Raw genomic sequence first — 18,387 nt, 5'->3', positions numbered from 1 at the left:
CACAGAACTAAGTGGTATTTATATTACAGTAATTTGAGGGGGGAGAAAACAAGAGTAAGGATAAAGGGAGGGTGCAAAAACAGTGTAAGCAAACAGGTTCCTAGTAAACAATTTCCTCCCTGACACTTTAACAAGAATATTTACTAAGCCACAATCTCTGGAGATGGAGATGTAGCTGCTCAGTGTACCTAACAGTACTCCCACTCCTATTATTTTCAGGAAGAAAATATCTTGTTGTCTCACTTGCCTTTCTCCACCTACTTTATGAAGTACTATCCCAAGTCAGACAAGCACAGACAGCAAAAGTGACTTGTCCAAGGCACATGCCAACAGGCAAGTGACAAAGAGAGCTCAAACCTTGGGCATCAGCCCTGTCCATTGGGCTGTTTTAACCCATTGGACATCTCTCCCAGCCCTGCTTGTGCTTTTACTGTACTCTATGCAACAGGAGAATAGATTTGTCTTAACTTCTGTCACAACACACACTTGCAAACTGAAGAAACAACAATCAATTTCACATGTCAATGGATAAAAAATAAATCATATTAATGCTGCAGCAGCATGGAGCTGAAAGGAGAATGAACAGTCCTAATGGGGTCATCAACAATTGGGAACTCCAAATCCCAGCCCAGTACTCACTTATAATGGAGTAAATCCACTCCCTTCTCCTTTGAATTAGGGTCTACCTTCATCTTCTTGCATAATTTTCGGCTTTCAGTATCACTGCAAAAAACACATATTGGAAGAAAGGTTACCAAAAAAGAAAATCAAATGCATTCAGTTCTGAAAACTCATTGCTGTGCTTCCTCCTCAGCAATTAATTCAAACTAACAGTAATTTGGAAGCTGTTCAGATAAGTTTGTGGGACAAGCATTGTGAAAGTGCATTAGCCAATTTCACTGTTTGCTTGGTGAGGACAGAGTAAACTGTGTTACAATCACATTCCAAAGCCAGGCCTTAACCAGCAGAAAAGCAGCTCATTCCAAAATGTCCACGAGTACCTCAGCAAATCTTCTGTCCATGGGATTAACAAAATTTAGGAAGTCATGCTAGTGTTAGGGTGATGGTAAAAGAGCACTGCTTGTGAAAAGATTCAAAGGGAAAGGGCAGGTCAGCTTTTACTTCTGGTTGAGGATAATACAAAACCATAACGAAGCATCTTCATGGTATGTCCAAGCCCAAATCACAAGTGGCTAGCCTTAAAAAGGTCCTGCAGAAAACAAAAACCAATCAAAATTTTGGAGCCCCAAGCCCAGCAACCCCTTTCAGTCTAGGTATGAGGGATGTGCCCTGGAGCCACTCCTGGCAAGTAGAAATAAAGACCATCTGCCACAGCTTCTGAAGAAGGAAGCATCTAACTGCAGACAGACCTGCTGGAGATGGTCTTCAAAGTGAACGAGAGTGCATCACTTCCAGCACCAGATTAGGCTGAGCTGAAGAAGAGAGAAGGGTCATGGGAGAAAACTGCACATACATTTGTTTCAGTGGGCAGGTAAGAAGTCTTCATGGTCTAACTGCTGTCCTAAACAATGTAGAAGTGAAGCCATAAGAAAACTTCAAGCTGAAGTGAATACGAAGTCCTGGAGAGATGAGTGAAACAGTACAAGTACAAAGAAAAGAGAATGATTCACACTGACAGGACTGTTCTTTGCATTGACAAACAGCAAGATTAAACAGCTTGGAAACTTGTTCCCAGCAGAGGACAACTTGTACCTTTTATACAGATAAATCAATTTAGGAAATGAAAACACTGAAAACCCATCAAGTTTAAACTGATTAGGGACACCAAGATGCAAAGCTTGCAAGAGCCCACCGAATTAAGTGCTGCTGCCAGCACTGGTGCTAATTCTCCTGATGTTTTCCAGCTGCCTTTCCAACAAATGTGAGGAACAACAAACACTAAATTCACAATGGGCTGCAGATGAGAGAGCACCTTAGTGAAAACTCTCCAAATGCTTATGGCAGATGGAAATGAGGAGGGGTATGCTATGGACACAGGCAGCAAAATCAGTCTTATGCTAAAGATGGAAACGAGCATTTTAAGGAGCTAGCAAAGCATGCAACTATCGCAACAGGAAGGAGCACTTGTAATCTCAGTTGTATAGAAGCATGTTTATCTGAGAAGTCTTACTGAATTCATGTCAGTTTTGCATTTTCAGATCATAGCCAAAGCTAGTCACTGCATCCTGTAAACACTCTCTTTGCTTCTCCAAGAGGCTGGAAATCTGAATAATGTGAACACGTCTCCTTGTAACAAAAACTAGACTACAGAACAAATACCCTGGATTTGGAGTTATGCCAAAAAATGTGTTTGCCACATCCTGAAAGTCTGCAGCAACATCAAACTCGAGGGTCAGAAACATCCTGTCTTCTCTCACCTGCAGTCCTCCTACGGTCCCATGGGCTAACCCTAAACAACTTGAAGGTCAGGGAATCCCTGGAGGAGACATCAGTTTCAGATCATCCTCCCATCTTACCCCAGACAGATTTAGAGGCATGGACAAAGCTTTTTGTGGCCCTGCTGCAGCTGACTGCCAAACAGTTCAATAAAGCCCACACCGCACTCAACATCTGCAAATGCTCTTCTAGACACTCCCAAATGTTTCCAGTATACACCTGTATTTGTGGCTAACATTAGCTGGTCAACGTGAACAAGTGTAATGGTGAAACATACCTCAAGCAACAGTGTCTGTCTAACCCCAAGATGTGCAGACATTTGTTCTGGCATCAGCAGAGGACTGAAATGGGTGTCAAGAGAACTCTGTTGCCAGTTCTACTACCTATTTGGTGCAACTTCTGACCATGTGGGGAAGAAAGTGTAATTTTCCCTTATGTGTCACTTAGAGATCCGGATGGACGCTCAGGTTAGGAAAGTTCTGCAAGGTTTACAGTGGAAAAAGGCAACAAAACATTATTACTGAGCTGTACCTGTGAGTAAACAGCCAGCAACTCCTACCACTCCAACTCCTAACAATTCATTTTCAGTTTGCATGAGTTTCTATTAAAAAAAAAGACAGACAAGAATAGCTGTTTCATTGGATCTAAGTCTGCCCTGCTGTCAGGATTTCTCCATTTGCAGAGATTCACACAGCTGCACAGCCATTATCACAGGAAAGAAAGTAGCAGTTTGCTCCAGTATGTCTCTTACCATTTAGTGGGCAGACTGTCTGCAGCACTGCATTGAGAGTCTAGTCTGTTAATGCAAGCTATCTGCACTGATGCAAGGGATGGAAGAGGAGCAAATTCCCAGAATAGGAAATGTCTAAATATGTATCAGTAATTTTTTCATGCATCAATGCAGATTTTTTGCACATACCAGACCCACCAGCTCAGATGCTATCCTAACAATTCTTTGGAAAAAGCAGAAAAGGAGATGTACAGAAATGGCAGAGATGGACCCGTTCTGCTTTTCCTTCTGCCTTCACTGAGACAAAAATAACCTGCAAAGAGCAACTTGCTCTGATATCACTTGGTAATGACCATTATCCTTAATAAGAGTAAATATCAACACAGATGCAGCCTGCTCTGAGATTTGTCTCTTTTGAATCTCGGCCAACAGCCTCTCTCTGAAGATGAGCTCCTCAACTCTCACATGGGAGAGGGTAATTAGGACTCCAGTTCTTGCAATTTAATTATATCACTTGAAGAGGCAGTGTAAGAGTTTGTTATAATGACTAAAAGTAAAAATTAAAAAAAAAAAGGAAATTAAAACGGAAAACAAAAAAAAAAAAAAAATCAACAAAAACCCAAAACCTAAAAAGCCAGAAACCACCCCCAAAAAATCAGCACTCTACCGCCCAGGCCAAGCCACTCCAGACAAAGCACCAGGCTCAGGAAATACTGGCTTGAGGATGAGGTCAGTAATGTGCCCTCATGCCATTTCTGTCCAGAGCAATTGGAACCCCCACAGGTCCGTGCTGTGCCCTGCAGGCAATCCTACAACCATCCAGCATTATCTCCCTAGAAAATAATCCAAAACATCAACCTATTTTCAATACCACAAAGGACTTAAACCAGCAGCTGTCTATGTGGTAATAAGGTCAAATCTTAAGTGGCACAATAGCACAGCTTCCTTCCACTCCCACAGACATGTTCCCCATGCTCCCCCTTCCCACAAAACCAAATCAGGGCTCCAAAACTCTCCTTTGCTGGAGAAGCAAAGACACATGGCAGCTCGGTAAAAAGAACAATAAAATCAACAATCCAAGTTGACCTAACTAAGCAAGAAGTCTAAACAACAATAAAGACAACTTGCATTGCAGGAATACTTCACCCCTTTCCATTCACATCTCCATCCTCTCCACTGAGACATGTTTCTGTCATTTGGGGTTCTGATGGAGCTGGCAGGAAGCCCAACTAGAGCTCTCCCTGTAAACCTCTGGGGTCTCCTTGTCAGTGCTAGCACGCATGAATAATCCCTTAGCACAGGCAGCCAGCTGTTACCAGGGCAGGATGAGGACAGGGACTTGTGAAGGACATCTGACCTCCTTTGGCTCACCACCACTGCAGCCACCACCTGAAGAGGACATGCCACAGGTGGTGTGCAGCTTCCTTAGGAGCGGTGCAAGATGCTCTGCCTGTGCAGGGCTGCCCAGAGACCTGGAAGCTTATGGTCCTAAGGATGGAGAGAGAAGCAGTGAGAGATACTGATAGCCATTCCCAGTGGCAGAACAACCCAGAAAAAGGTTTTTGCAGCAGTGTGTCAAGGTTATTTGGAGAGGGAAACCACAGAGGATAAAGCTAGACAGAGGGAACACAAAATAAGACCCAGGAGTTTGGCTGCAGTAAGTCCACATTGGTTTCTAAAAATAAAACAAGCCCAAGCTAGATGGATCCCATGTAAGAGCTGATGCACAAAGGAGGCAGTGCAAGACCCTTCGCTGGGACAAATATTCTCCGGATGGGTCCTGAAGGAGCATGGTAAGACCAGACACCCTCAGCACCACTCTACTGCATGAGCACAAATAACATCATCTGCAGCTTCCTAATTCTTTCCATTATCATGTAATGCTACCCATTTGCTTCTCATGAAGAAGGGAAAAGAGTCCCACAACCACATCAGCCCCTGGGAGGAAGGACCTGGAATGACTGCCAAATCTCTTCTTAGGAAATGACAAAAACGACACCCAAAAAGCTGGTCAGTTCTCCAGCTGCCAATGTAACAGCAGTGTGTGCATGTGCTGTGTGGCCACACCACTCTGATGCCACTGTGCTGGCATCTACTACCACTTTGCAATGCAGACTGCACCCAGCATTCTTTTTCACTCCTACCCACTATGTTTCCAGGCACAAGGGAAGTAATTAAAAACAACACTGACAGAACCAATTCAAGTAACCAGGTCAGAAAAATCTGCCTGCACAAAAACTGTTTCATTCCTCTATCAGCTTATCACGTAACCACATGCAAACCACAGACATCACAATCTCTAAACAGTTTCTCTTCTATTTGTACATCTCTCCATCTGAAACAGGGCTCAACAATTCATGCAAATTATGCTTCAGCAGTCCCTTATATCACAGTTGTAGAGCCTCATGCAATGGAGGTTCTGTTGTATCAGTGGCTCTACAAACACTGACACTGTCCCACAGCTGAAGAGACAACTGAAGTGGTAAGGAGGAGGAACAGGCTCCAAGAACAAGGCAATATGGTAGAGCAGAAACAGGACTGTCTACAAAGCAAGCCTCCCAACACTGGAAAAGCTTTGGAAGGTACCAGTCAAAGCTGTCACCTTGTTACCAGCATGCTCTCAGTCTTGTCTCTGTTGCTTACATGCTTTCACTCTTTTATGTTACAGTGAAAATCATCATACAGAGAACAACTCCCCAGTTATAACTTCAGGGAAGTTCAACTGCTATTTCAGACCAGTTGTCAGAAGTGAATTGTCAAACAGGGTTTCCCAGCTCAATGCACAGTCTCTGCAACACCCTCTGGCTACCTTCCACAGAATACCCTCTCCAGGCAACAGACGGATGAACATCCTCAGAAAGCATGAAGTTGAGATCCTGCCAAACAACTAATTGAGCTTGTGACCCAAAAAAAGCAGCAAAAGGGGTGTCAGCAGCAAAAATTTCCTCAAGCCACTTAAAAATAAAAAACATTTGCACTTGCAAACCTAATCTGAAAGAGGAGTTACTAACAGTCAGTTGTAGTTAGAAGTGCTCCGACAAAGCTTCCAAACAAAAAATGCAATTCATTAGCCACTGTTGGGGACAGTACAGGATTTTGACTATGCTCCTTGTAGTCATCGATCCCACCCTCCAACAAAGACTGTGTGATCCATTTACAATGCAGCAGTTTGTGTACTTTGCTGACCAAACAAAACCAGATCGACTCTCCTGCAAAACTCTCTCCTCAGACTGCAGGCACTGCCTCCCCATCATCCTCACTCCTCCCTCCCAGCCTCGGACAGCAGCTGCCACAACTACTGCTGCTGATAATACGTCACATCTGTAAGGCTCCTTATATTCTGTAATGATCCCAGACCTTTCTGTATCACTCCCTTGAGACAGACCTAAAATCGGAATTTAAAAAAAAAAAAGAGATCACTTCTCAAACCATAAGCCTGGCTTGCAACAGCACTTCTCCAAAGAGCTGTGCTAAGCAGCCACTGGATGGTAATGGCTTACATCTACTCGAACAGAAAACCCACACTCAGCTCTCGGTGCAGACAGGCACTTTGATACTCTGCTCCTGAGTGGGGTTTAAGAACCTGCAGGCACCAAAATAGGAACAGGACCCAGGAGAAACAGGCATAGAAGTAATCAGCACAGGAAGCTTAAATACAAGATTTGTCTTGGAAAACAAAGCAGCATTATGCACCCATTCTAGGTTCCTGATGGAAATTATCTTACAAAAGAAGTAACAATAGCAACAGGTTTCCATAGCACAGAACAAATGAGCTGCTCAAACAGTGCGGTAGATGAAAGGCTTGAATCTTTTAAGGGATGGGGGAGCGTGAAAACCAAAACCAGAAAACACACTGCTGGAAAGAATTAAAGATAAGGATTCACACATGAACAGGACAGAGTCTCATCTGAATTTAGGGCCTGATTTTACCCCCTAGAACGCTGCAAAAATTGCCTGCTGTGACCTGCAAGGCGATTGCAGCCTCCTGGTCCAAACATTCCTGTGGAACGTGCCAGGAATGCAAACAGAATAATCCATGTGCTGTGAAGACCCAGCACCACTTGTCACCCAATACAAACGACTCCGTGTGCCCATTAGTCAATTAGAGAGGCCACAGATCTATAGCAACAAGATTAAAAAGAAGTATTTTCCAAAAATTAAAACCCATGAGATTAATTCTCACTTCAAGCCAAAGAGCAGAAAGAAAAGCAAGGCAAAAAGGTAACAGGTATCGTCAAGTAAAAACAATTAAGGGAAAAAATTATAAGCTCCAGCCCTGCAGAAAGTCAAGAAGTTAAAATGAACAGTCCTTTCCATGGAAACATAAATTAGCAAGAGGCACTTGGCAGCCCACATACCTTCACAGAAATAAGGTGAACACATTCACAGGAGCTACCAAAGACTTTGCAGGAATGTCTGAAAACGCTGAACACAAACTCTCTTTGCAAAGCAGCAGATTTCCCCATCAGGTGCCTCTGCTAACTCACACAGCCTGGCACAGGGAACACTGTCCTAACCTGGGACACAAGATGACAACCACTTCTTCTGTGAGTTCACAACTAATCTAAGAACCCCACAAAAGGAGGTCTTGAAGGTGCCACTCACAGGCACACAGACACTGCAGCACATTGTACTGCTCTTTTGGCACGTTTTATGACCTTTAGCTGCACTATGGGCCTAGAAAAGGTGGATGCTGGAGGATTTTTAAATGAAGTAGTGGTTGCAGGAAAATGGAGGCAACTTTCTTTACATTAAATCTTAGCTTGCTTACTCTTCACTTTGGTCTGAAAAGCAGCAACATTGAAGATTCAGTTCATGAGCAATTCTAGGCAAAACCCATAGAACACTCACAGTTAGGATGAAACTAAGACATGAGCCCAGGCTCATATACCCAAGCATTACTGTGGATTTCAGCTAAATGCTCTGCATTTCTGAATTAATTAAAACTGAATGGGTTTATGTTAGGAACTGAGAGCTTACTTTAAAAAGGATTTTTTTTCACGCTGGCATAGCACGTCCTACATTGCCACTCTTACAGGAAAATAAAAAGGCTTTAACATGAATGAGCATTTGCCATGCAGACAGGTTATGATAGAGACAGGAGGAAGGCATTGAAAATCTATGCTGCAGATACACAGTTTGCACACATAAATCACGTTCATGCAAGGACCACATTGTCAGTATAGCTCACTTGCCAAGTGTACCTGACAGACACCTGCCTTGACTCCCCTGGACCAGCTGCAAACACAGCCCCTGCTACTTCCCTCAGGCTGGTACTTATCACTGTGCCATCTACTCTTGAGCTGCTGCTGCCCTTCACCTTCAAGGCAACTGTAGAAAAAGACAGACATCCCAGACACTGCAAATGTGCTTGGATGGAAGGGGCTGCATCAGGGCAAAAGCAGCACTCTGCCTTTCTTTTTTTCTCCCTCCATTAGATCTGGTCATTTTTATCTGCAATTTCCAAGCTTTTCATCAGCTTTAAAATTCAGCAACAAGTAAGGAAGATGAGAAGAATTATTCTCTTAAATAAATCCTACTTCTGAGTGGCTTTAGAGGAGTGGAAGTAAAAACTAGAGAGCAAAATGACACTTAACACCATCTGTACGAGTAGCCTTATTTCTGAAATTTCTGCCTGCTATTCAAGGCATTAAACACATTCATTTATGACAGTGTATGTGGGTAAAGCCTTTCTGTATCAAAGCATTAGGAAATTAGAAGTTCAGGAAGAAAATTTCCTCTAAAAGGCAGATAAACATGGACAGTGAGGGAAATCCCAGAAAAGACAATTAGTCATTAGATGTGGCTCTCGTGAACCAGCACATTTAGCTGTGCAGCCTTGAAAGAGCTGCTTTTACCAGCCCAATTATGGTCTTACCTTTATGCTGAGTGTCATGGGACTGCTGCAATAACAAGTAATTATTGGGGATGGGGACTACAAGAATGATGCACATGACACAGTAAAGGGACTAAAATAATGACACAAAAAAGCAGAAAAAATGGGATTAAAACCAAACAGAAATTAGTCAGACATTTTAACCAGATGGCATTTCCTCTTCCTAGCAGTCTGATGTGCTAAAGCCAAGCACACGCGCTATGACAGCAGATGGAAATCACACAGCTTTGTTTATGTTTGGGACCTACAGTAAAGGGAATCATGCAAGTTTGAGCAGAGAATAATTACCCAGAGCCAAAGAAACTGGTGTCTTTTTGAAAATACCAATCCACAACTGGGCAGGAGTTATAGTCAATAAAAAACTCCAGACAATTCAGTAACAGGAAAACCCAGGAGTATTCACCAAGTCATATTCAGGATGGAAAGAGCTACTTTCAACCTCTTCAAAGCTGCACCTGATCACAGTGTGCTTTATAAGCTGCCAAACATTTTCTCCTCTTCAACAAAGTCACTTTACTTTCCACTTCGCTCAAACTAGTTACACTCTTCCAAGTAACATCAGTCCTTGGCCACACCATGGTCTATCACAAAACCTACTCAAGAAGGCTAGAGAATCACTTTATAAAGACTATTCTTCAAAACCAGGCCTTTGGACATCACAAACTGGAACTAAAGCTTTGTCTGCTTTAAAGACAAGCAGCAAAAATTTTGTCTTTCACTCAAGAGGTAATCCCACCTTATTGTGTTCCCAGGCACATCACTTTGTACCTTTTACTTGACAACATAAGGATTTGCCAGGAGTTTCTATTATTCACAAAACTCCTCTTTTACTTGGCCACATCAGTGCTTACCTCCAGTTGTACTACACCTCAAAAGATGGAGGTTCTGGGGGACAAGGGGGACACAGAGACTCTGCAGCACATATCCCAACCTGCTGTTAGAGCTAGCAGCATCCAGTCTCTGAGATCACACAAAAGGGCATAACATTTTCTTTTTTGTAGACATCATAAGCTTTCATCTATGAGGTCCTTCAATTTTCCCAATTTCTATCTGACTACAATGAAAAAAATTAATTCAATAATTAGACCAACCCTCTGCTTTCTTACATTCCCATTCCAATAGCACCTGAATGCCCTAAAGAGCACATATTCGTGCTGCTGCAGCATTTTTCCTTTCGAAGTTCTCCAAGTTCTTTATAAACATTGACTAATGAATCAGGCAATATTTACCCAGTTGCCTGGAAAACAGATACACCTTTTGTAACAGCACAAAGTAATAAGAAGTGACTCATTTGCACAGCCAGGAACAGAAGCTGTGACTCTCAGCTCCTATCAACGTGGCATCTCCCCAGACATGAGTCCCAAAACACTTGCTCCCAAGATGACTGATCCATCTCTCTGGAATACTAAAGATTTAGCAACCAGCAATGCTGTGCTCTATCCCCAGTACCATGCATCTTCCCAGGCATGATTAATTCAATATTCTCTGTTCTCTCACGCCACCATTCATTCAACATCAAATATCTCAGCAAGGACTTCCTAATTAAAACATGGAAAGGCTAAAAGAAAACATATTTTTGTCACATTATTGGTGGGTCTTTTATTCACAACTGAAACAGCTTCATGTTTGATTATATACAGAGCCACATATGCTATCTCAGCACACAGCAGCAAACAGTGACCACTTCAATGCTGCAGGCAATTCTCATGCTGCCCCTCCATCTCTAGAAGGAGGCGTTGATCTGCCTGTGTGAACCGATTGAAATCTCTTAACAAGGACCTTATCTACAATGCTGCATGCAGAGGCATCCCTGGGCATGTTGTGCTCACATGGCCCTGCTCCAGCATGGCACTTCGTGCAAAGTGAGCCTAATTGCACAGGAAAGGCATTCCCAGCCCTACATCTTCCCAGCCCAGGCATTCTGGGGATCTCTGCTATCCTGCCTCCAAGTGACAAGCTAAGTGGCAACCTCCTCTACTCCACACTGTCTCAGTAAGAAACCAAGTGTTTCTCTACATTATGCTGAAAACCTCACCTCCCTGGCCTCCCTCTCTGTCTCTGTGAGACCACTCAACCTGGAACTGAAAGCTCAAGTCTAACCTCTGTCTCACACCACAGACCCAACAGAAGCTGAGGCCAAGGAGACCAGTTTCCATGCAAACCAGCAATTGAGGCAGGCCACTTCCAGCCACAAACCTGCACACTCCCCTCTACTGCAGGAAACACAGAGCATACTGCCGAGACTTAGCAATCCACGACGATCCCCGTCACTGGAGCAGTATGTTCTTGCTTCCTCCTGAAAATGAAGGGAAGGAGGAGGAGGACAAGAAACATAACAAGCACTGTTCACAAAGAAAAAGAAAAGGAAACGACTGCCATCATCGCCACAGGGAAGCAGAGACACAAACCACAACTCTGCATGTGTGCCAGCCTTGCCAATGTTTGGATCTGAAGGCAAAGAAGCCTGGTACAGTGGGATGTGAAGAGCAAAGCCAAAATTTCCTGCTAAATATTGCTGCCAAACAAGCCATTTCTTGTCAGTATTTGTAAAACAAATTGAGCCTGTGCTGTAAATATCCCTGCATCTGTGTGCTGTTTGTTTCAGCATGAGGACTTGCAAATAAGCTTCCAAGCATACTTGCAGCAGGACAAGAGCTTGAGCCACTCTGGTAGGACTCAGCTGCTCAGACCCTACAACCAGCCCTTTGTGACCTGTGACAGACAGCACTGCTACAGCCTCTTGGGTATTACCACTGCAAAAAGATGTGCAGTGGTTTGCAGCCACCTGCGTACAGCTTTGGGAAAAAAAAAAGCAATAAGCAAAGAAAGAAACCTTTCAAGAAAAAAAAGTTTACAAGTTACTTCAGCGCTACAAGATTGATTTCAGAATGCTTCAAAGGCTTAACAAGCAAATCAATCACAAAACTTTGTTCAGACTCAAACCATTTGTTTTGGGGCCTTTTTTTGCATCCACCAAGATCTCCTTTACTACTAACCAGTCTTCCAGCTCACCTTCCCCCATGAGGCAAGTTGGCATAGTCTGTTACAATATCCCTTTGCAAGGACAATAGAAGGGACAGAAGGACACCTCAGAAAAATGTCCAGCTACAGTTGGACAGACCATCTACTTTTTCCAGCTTATTTCCAAATAAGTGATCTGAAGGAAAGCACTGCTCTACCCCTGGAGAGAGAATTACACCTACTGCCATGTTACAGCACCCTGGCCACTGCCTGTCACTTGGCAAATAGAAATCTGATTCTAATACTACTGACATCAAAGCAAATTTTGGGAACCTACTCATCTACTCCCAGGTCTCCCAATCTCTTACAGCATGACGTTCACCAGGCTGATTCACTGTCTGGGATTAGATCACCTGTCACTAGAAACAGGAAGCTTAACTTAAATATTTCCCCACCATGGTCAGAGGAAAGGCACTGCAAGTACCAAATTTCCAATGAAATGTATTAAAGCACTACCTGGAAAATATATTTCTTGCAAGTAACTTCCATAACCAAGTTTTGACTAGATGTCAACATTTGGAAAAGGAGAGCCTATTAGGGTTTGATGAATTGAAGTTTATTTTACAGCAAAACCAAGTAATACATTTCCCTCCCCATCACCATCACTTACAAACTCAGAAGTGGAGACTGACCCATTGAACTAAGTGCCAAAACTCACCCGGATTTCAAACTGAAGTCCTAAACACTGAATCTTTCCTTCTCTAACCCAGAACTAAAATAAATCCTGGAGATGGGTATTGCTTAGCTGTATTACAGCAGCATTTTGAAGGGCCAGATGAACAGCCTCATCATTCTAGCAGTTATATACTCATGCCACATACACACACAGAGTAAGCAAAATGTCCCCCAACACAGAGGTAGCCTACAACAGAAAAGGACACAAAAAAAGGTAGCAACCATTCCATGCCAGAAACAGGGATGACCAGAAATTGAAGCCAAGAAGCTGGCTCAGTATCCTATTTGCTAGCCCTCATTACTGACAACTAAAAATTTCTTACCAGTGCTTTTTGTTAGAAAAGGAGACTGGGTTTTGTGGATTTCAGAGGTTTGCCAGATCTCTGCACAACCTTCACTTTATCAGGGTCAATACAATTTAACTGCTGCCTTTTCAGCAGGTGGGAAGTGGTACAGGATTCACTGACCTCCAAGGAACAGCCCTGCTTTCTGCCAGCAGATGACTTGGAACACTGTCCCCATCAGCTGGGCAGAGATGAACGTGTGTGTTGCGCTTGGACAAGCTCAGCAGAATGCAAACAGAAGGCAGAAGCAGAGGACTCCACGGGAGAGATACCTGCCTGGTGGCAGGGGGAGAGCAAGGCAAGTTATCCAAACACAAAAACATGTTAACTTTGATTTACCAATGACTTATTCTGGGTCACTGCTTGATGGATGAGGGTTAGTTTCAGAAGTATAATTTAAAGGGAGCCACATGATGTGCAGAGCTGACTTACATTTGTGCACAGCGTACAATCTGTTCATACCATGGCAATCCACCCAAATGCACAGGTAGGCAGCAAGCTGTTCCTCTGCAGCACAGGAAGGGGAACTTGCCACCTGCAGGCAAAGCTCTCTGAGCTGCAGAGGCAGAGAGGCACTACAATACACAAGCTAAAACCACAAGCAATGTGTTATTGAGCTGAACCACAGTGGAGACTTTCACATCACCGAACCAGAAAGTACACACCTGTTCATTCCTCCCTGCACAAGCAACCACTTACAAAAACAAGCTCCCCTGTCTTCACATTAAAAATTGCCATGAACTTGTACAAGCACAGAGGAAGGTCTTTAAAAGCGAACACATTTTATTGAGAAACACAAATGGGTGGATGCTTCAAAACCAAGCAAACAGCCTTACCTGCTCATGCAACATTTGCTGAAGGAGTACAACTGCACTGACCTCCAGCTGAGAATCAACATGTGGGATTTCTCCTCCCCCAGCTTGTGGGAAAGCCAGAGCAGTCAGTTTCCACACTACATGTTCCCAATGAAAGGCATTGCTAAGCTGGGGTCCCCAGCCTCATGCTGAAAAACATGCTATCCGAGAAGGGGCAACAGCCGTAAGGAAAAAAATTATTCCCCACCACTGGTCCAAAGGAAGAGAGGGTGGTAAGATATAGGATCCCCACAGAAGAAACTGCACAGAATGATGTGGGTTCAGCTAAAGGCAAAACATTCCAGAGCCATCCAAAAAGCTAAGCTAGCAATAAAAGCCAAAAGGGGAGAGGTAAGAAAGAAGAAAATGAGTGTGACACGTACCCACAGTCTATCCAGCTTATAGTACCTCGTCCTTTCACTTCCTGGGCCACGCTGGACAGTAACCTGAGTGAGCTTTCCGCAGCAGCAGCTGGAAGACAAAATAAAATAATAAAAATAAATCAACAAGAGCGTTGCTTCTCCACACAGAACACCACACTGGTGCATTTCTTTGTTCGGAAGCACTGGAAGAACCCCTTGTCTAATTTGAAGAAACCAGAATGACAGGGGTCAGTAAAATCCTCTATAAACTAGAAGCAAAGCTGGCTGCAGCTGAAGCTGGGTGGCTCCTTCCCTCTAGCCCCCTTAAACCACACACTGAAGTTCACACCTCCAGGACACTCCCTGAGCTGCATTTAGAGAGCTATACTGTGTCCTCTCCTGCAAACATCCCAACACTGCCTTTTCCCCATGGCTGGGCATGAACCAGTTTGCACCACTGCCTGCTAATTAGAGCAATTTTATTTAGAACTTTCATCAGCTGTAAGGGCAAGTCATTCAGCATCTCTGCCTCCCTAATTCTCCCGTCATACACAGAAAATAACATGCTTTATTCTCAGAATGACCCTGGGAGACACCCAAACCAACAGCCATGAGGAGCACCCAGAAAAGGTCCTTCCAAGAACTGGCTGTATAATAAATACCCAACACCACATCTGTATAATAAATGCCACACCACATGTGTAGACTTTGCAAAACATTTCCATTATAAATGAGTCTTATAAATGGTATCAAAAATAAACAGAAGAGAAAAATATAGCAGTTCAAACAAGTATCCAGTCCTCAAATAAAATCTAACATGAACTGCTTCCTTCCTTGATAAACAGAAAATAGAAACCCAGAGCCACTTCCAGATTTCCACAACTGCTTCAACTAACTGAATGTAAGAATGGCTACAATGGGTCAGACCAAATGCTCCTACAGACCAATATCTTGTCTCCAGTATTTGAGAAAGTGAGGACCTGTACATGTCAAGAGTAGACAAGCAGAGCCTGTGGGTAGGGATACCCCCTCAATCTCTAAACCTCCACAATTTTTATCTCAACAATCTCCTCAGTCAGAAACAGCTTCTTTCTATTTGACAGCCTCTGCTTAGGTCTGATGCCATCAAAGACACCAACCCACACACATTAGCTCTCAAACTCTCCTACTCCCAAGAGTGATAACATGCAATTGCCACCTCTCTCCAACACAGGGATGCAGACACATGGGGGAATTCTTTGCACTTGCTTAGACTGGAACAGTTTGACAAACACACTTAAATATAAGCATTCAGGGACAGACTTGCCCCAGAAGACTCACTAGCTGAGCAGCCCTAGCAGGATACCCAGCTGGTAAGGGTGAACCAAACATCTGCAAATGAGGACATCTCCTGAAACCAATGAATTTTCTCCATGAAATAGAAAGCGTCATCTATTTCTGCTCAGCTGGGAAGCAAAGCATTTGTTTCAGCAGTATGATCCTATGACAGTCAACACCTCATCACAGCTGGGGTGTGTATATCTGGGATTCGAACTGCACCTCCAATTGCACGTCTCCTTTTTTCCCCTCCTCTCTTTCTGAGTGATAGCTAAGCCAGAGAATTCTAATTGTGTAAGGATCACTGTTCTAGGAAGAAATATTAATCCCACAGTCAGCTCTGTTGCAATGCTTTAGACTGCTAAAACCAACCAATTAAATAACAAAAACAGGAAAAAAAGAAATTTCCACAACATGGCTTTTGAACAATGCCCATAGGGCAACATTTATTAGATGAGTGTCACAGCTGAAGTGTTCTGGTTGTGCTGCTAAAAATGAAAGCAACCACCACTTAAAATATTAAGCATAAAAAGAAAATTTTCCCTTTAAGAAGCTGAATAATACAGATGTCTTTTTATCTAAAGTGTTCCTTTCAAAATCAAAAAGCATTAGAAACTCTTTCATGATTTTCACTTTGAACCTGTTACTACAAAACCATTTGGCCAAGTTCAAGCGCTCAAAGTTCCCCACTATAGCAAAACACAAGTATTTTAACCACAAAAAAATAAGTCACAGATATAATTTTAACTGTTTCAGAATAAGCATATCTTTAGGAAACTAAATTAATTATTCCAGCACTTGCACACCTATGTCTGCAAAATTCTCAAGTATTGGGGAGTGGGGGTAGGAGGATATTAGTCACCATATGCTGCTCCAATTTGATGCACTATAAACCCTGAGCAACTCCACCACCATTGCATTTAATTGAGATAAAACCTTTGCAACAGGTCAGAAAAGGAGGACTCAATGCCTAAACAAAGCATTATCTTGCACTGCTTGTCTACAGGAAGGAAAAGCAAGCAACAATAAAAACAATTCAGCACTAAGGAAAATCCTCTTAGGGACACATTTTACTTGTTGCTGTCCAATGACTTCCACATTCACAACAGCATTCTGCACTGGTGTATGGAGTTTAAAGATAGTTCATTTTACATGGTGTCACACAAAAGCACACCAAAACAAACAAGGCAACAAAGGAGAAAAGGTACAGCAGGAGCAGAACTGAGCAAAAGGAGAAGGAACCAGGTAAGTATACAGCCAGAAAGCAGAGCCTGAATAAAAGAGAAGATGACAAAAAGATTCAAGGGGACGGGTGGCATAACGTGAAATGAGTCATTGCTCCCTCTTACAAAACAGTCCATTTTTTATTTTTGCATTTTGTTAATTAAAGTTGAAAGACAACCATGAGACACTCAAAGCTGTCAGAATCAAAGATGGATTGATTTCAGTACTGTAACTATTCATTAAGCCTTTCAGTGTCACCAGGAAATCGAAACTTGCAAACTACTGTGATAAACACACCAGAAAGCTCTTATTACAGGGAGCCAGTTCTGGAGACAAAGCCAGAATAAAGTACATTTTTGCCAGTGTGACACAGCAATTAGAAGGCTGAATTAAGAGGACTCCAATCTTGAAACATCAGGAGCCTCTGAGTGAGAACAAAGGACACCAGTCTCGTAGTCACGTAGAAGCCCCTTGGTACACACCTTGCTGGGCACAAAGCTGTGACATCAAAAAACAGGAGGACTTACCAGATTTGGAATACAGCACTAGTATGTTGTTCCGTGTCCTGAGAAGCTTCTTAAAATCCTTGTGATCGCTTATTTTTTCTATGAGTGGAGACACCTTGAACGAGTACACGAATGCTGGCAAGAATGCCTACAGAAACACAAAGCCAGAAACATCAGTAACAGCTTCCATGTGGAGAAACAAAATACAAACACAAACTGCTTTTGCAAATTGCCTTAACCTTTATTCATGCTCTTAAGACACGCTGCCTTAAGTAAACTGTCATATTAATTTGATCAGCAAAAGCCAGAAAAAGCCATACACTTATTGAAACTGGACCAATACCACTCCCAACAAGCATCCTTAAGTGGAGAGATCATAGAATCATAAACACAACATCAAGAAATAGGACTTCAGTACAGATGCCACCCCCTTTAAAAGTTTGTTCCCTAGTCAGATAAACAGATAAAAATTCTTACGTAAATTTAATATACTATAACAAGAGAAGCAGCAAAATGCCACCTCAAGAGCATTCTTGTCCCTAGATCTCAGAATATGCTGCAAACTCAGTCGACTACATTGATATCCCAGAGAAGACAGCGAGAGCCATTAAGTTAAAATAACCCATGCTGACACAGAGCAGATGAAGGAAATGAGAACAGAATATGCAAGTAATCCAGCATCTGCATTACTAAGCCAAGCACAGCCCTCTCCCACTCATCCTTCCAAAGAAGAATGGGGCTTATGTTTCCCACACACACACACCCCTCCACCAGTGTCTGCCACCAGATCAAGTTTGGCTTCCACTGGTCACATGGAAGACATAGCATTTAACCTCTCTGCATCTTGGTTCTGTATCTGTGCAAATAAATTTTTTTTTGCCGCATCTTTTGGTCTATTTAAATCATGACTGTTCCAGAGCAGAGCTTGTCTGTCATAAAGTAAAATTCCTATCAAATTATACCTATAACCTCAGCTGGGGCCATTATGGCTCATTCATACTGCAACATCTTCAATAATAATAATAATAATAATCTTATCCATCAGGCTATGCTGCCTCCCT

At 42.9% G+C, this 18,387-nt stretch overlaps 1 protein-coding gene across 1 annotated transcript in view; it reads right to left on the bottom strand.

Moving 5' to 3' along the window:
• PDIA5 (protein disulfide isomerase family A, member 5) overlaps positions 1 to 17,474 on the bottom strand; it is a gene marked incomplete at both ends in the record, with an annotated part of 56,438 nt that extends 38,964 nt beyond the window's left edge. Inside the window, 3 exons of the mRNA XM_009085233.1 lie at positions 640 to 723; positions 14,301 to 14,388; positions 17,348 to 17,474. Of these exons, the coding sequence (XP_009083481.1) occupies positions 640 to 723; positions 14,301 to 14,388; positions 17,348 to 17,474 (299 nt within the window). The remainder of the gene's footprint in view (positions 1 to 639; positions 724 to 14,300; positions 14,389 to 17,347) is intronic.
• Positions 17,475 to 18,387: the final 913 nt, after the last annotated feature.

Source organism: Acanthisitta chloris, unplaced genomic scaffold (assembly GCF_000695815.1).
Source record: "Acanthisitta chloris isolate BGI_N310 unplaced genomic scaffold, ASM69581v1 scaffold33240, whole genome shotgun sequence".
Taxonomy (NCBI): domain Eukaryota; kingdom Metazoa; phylum Chordata; class Aves; order Passeriformes; family Acanthisittidae; genus Acanthisitta; species Acanthisitta chloris.
Note: the sequence above shows the minus strand (reverse complement) of the source record. Positions and strands in the feature narration are given on the sequence as shown.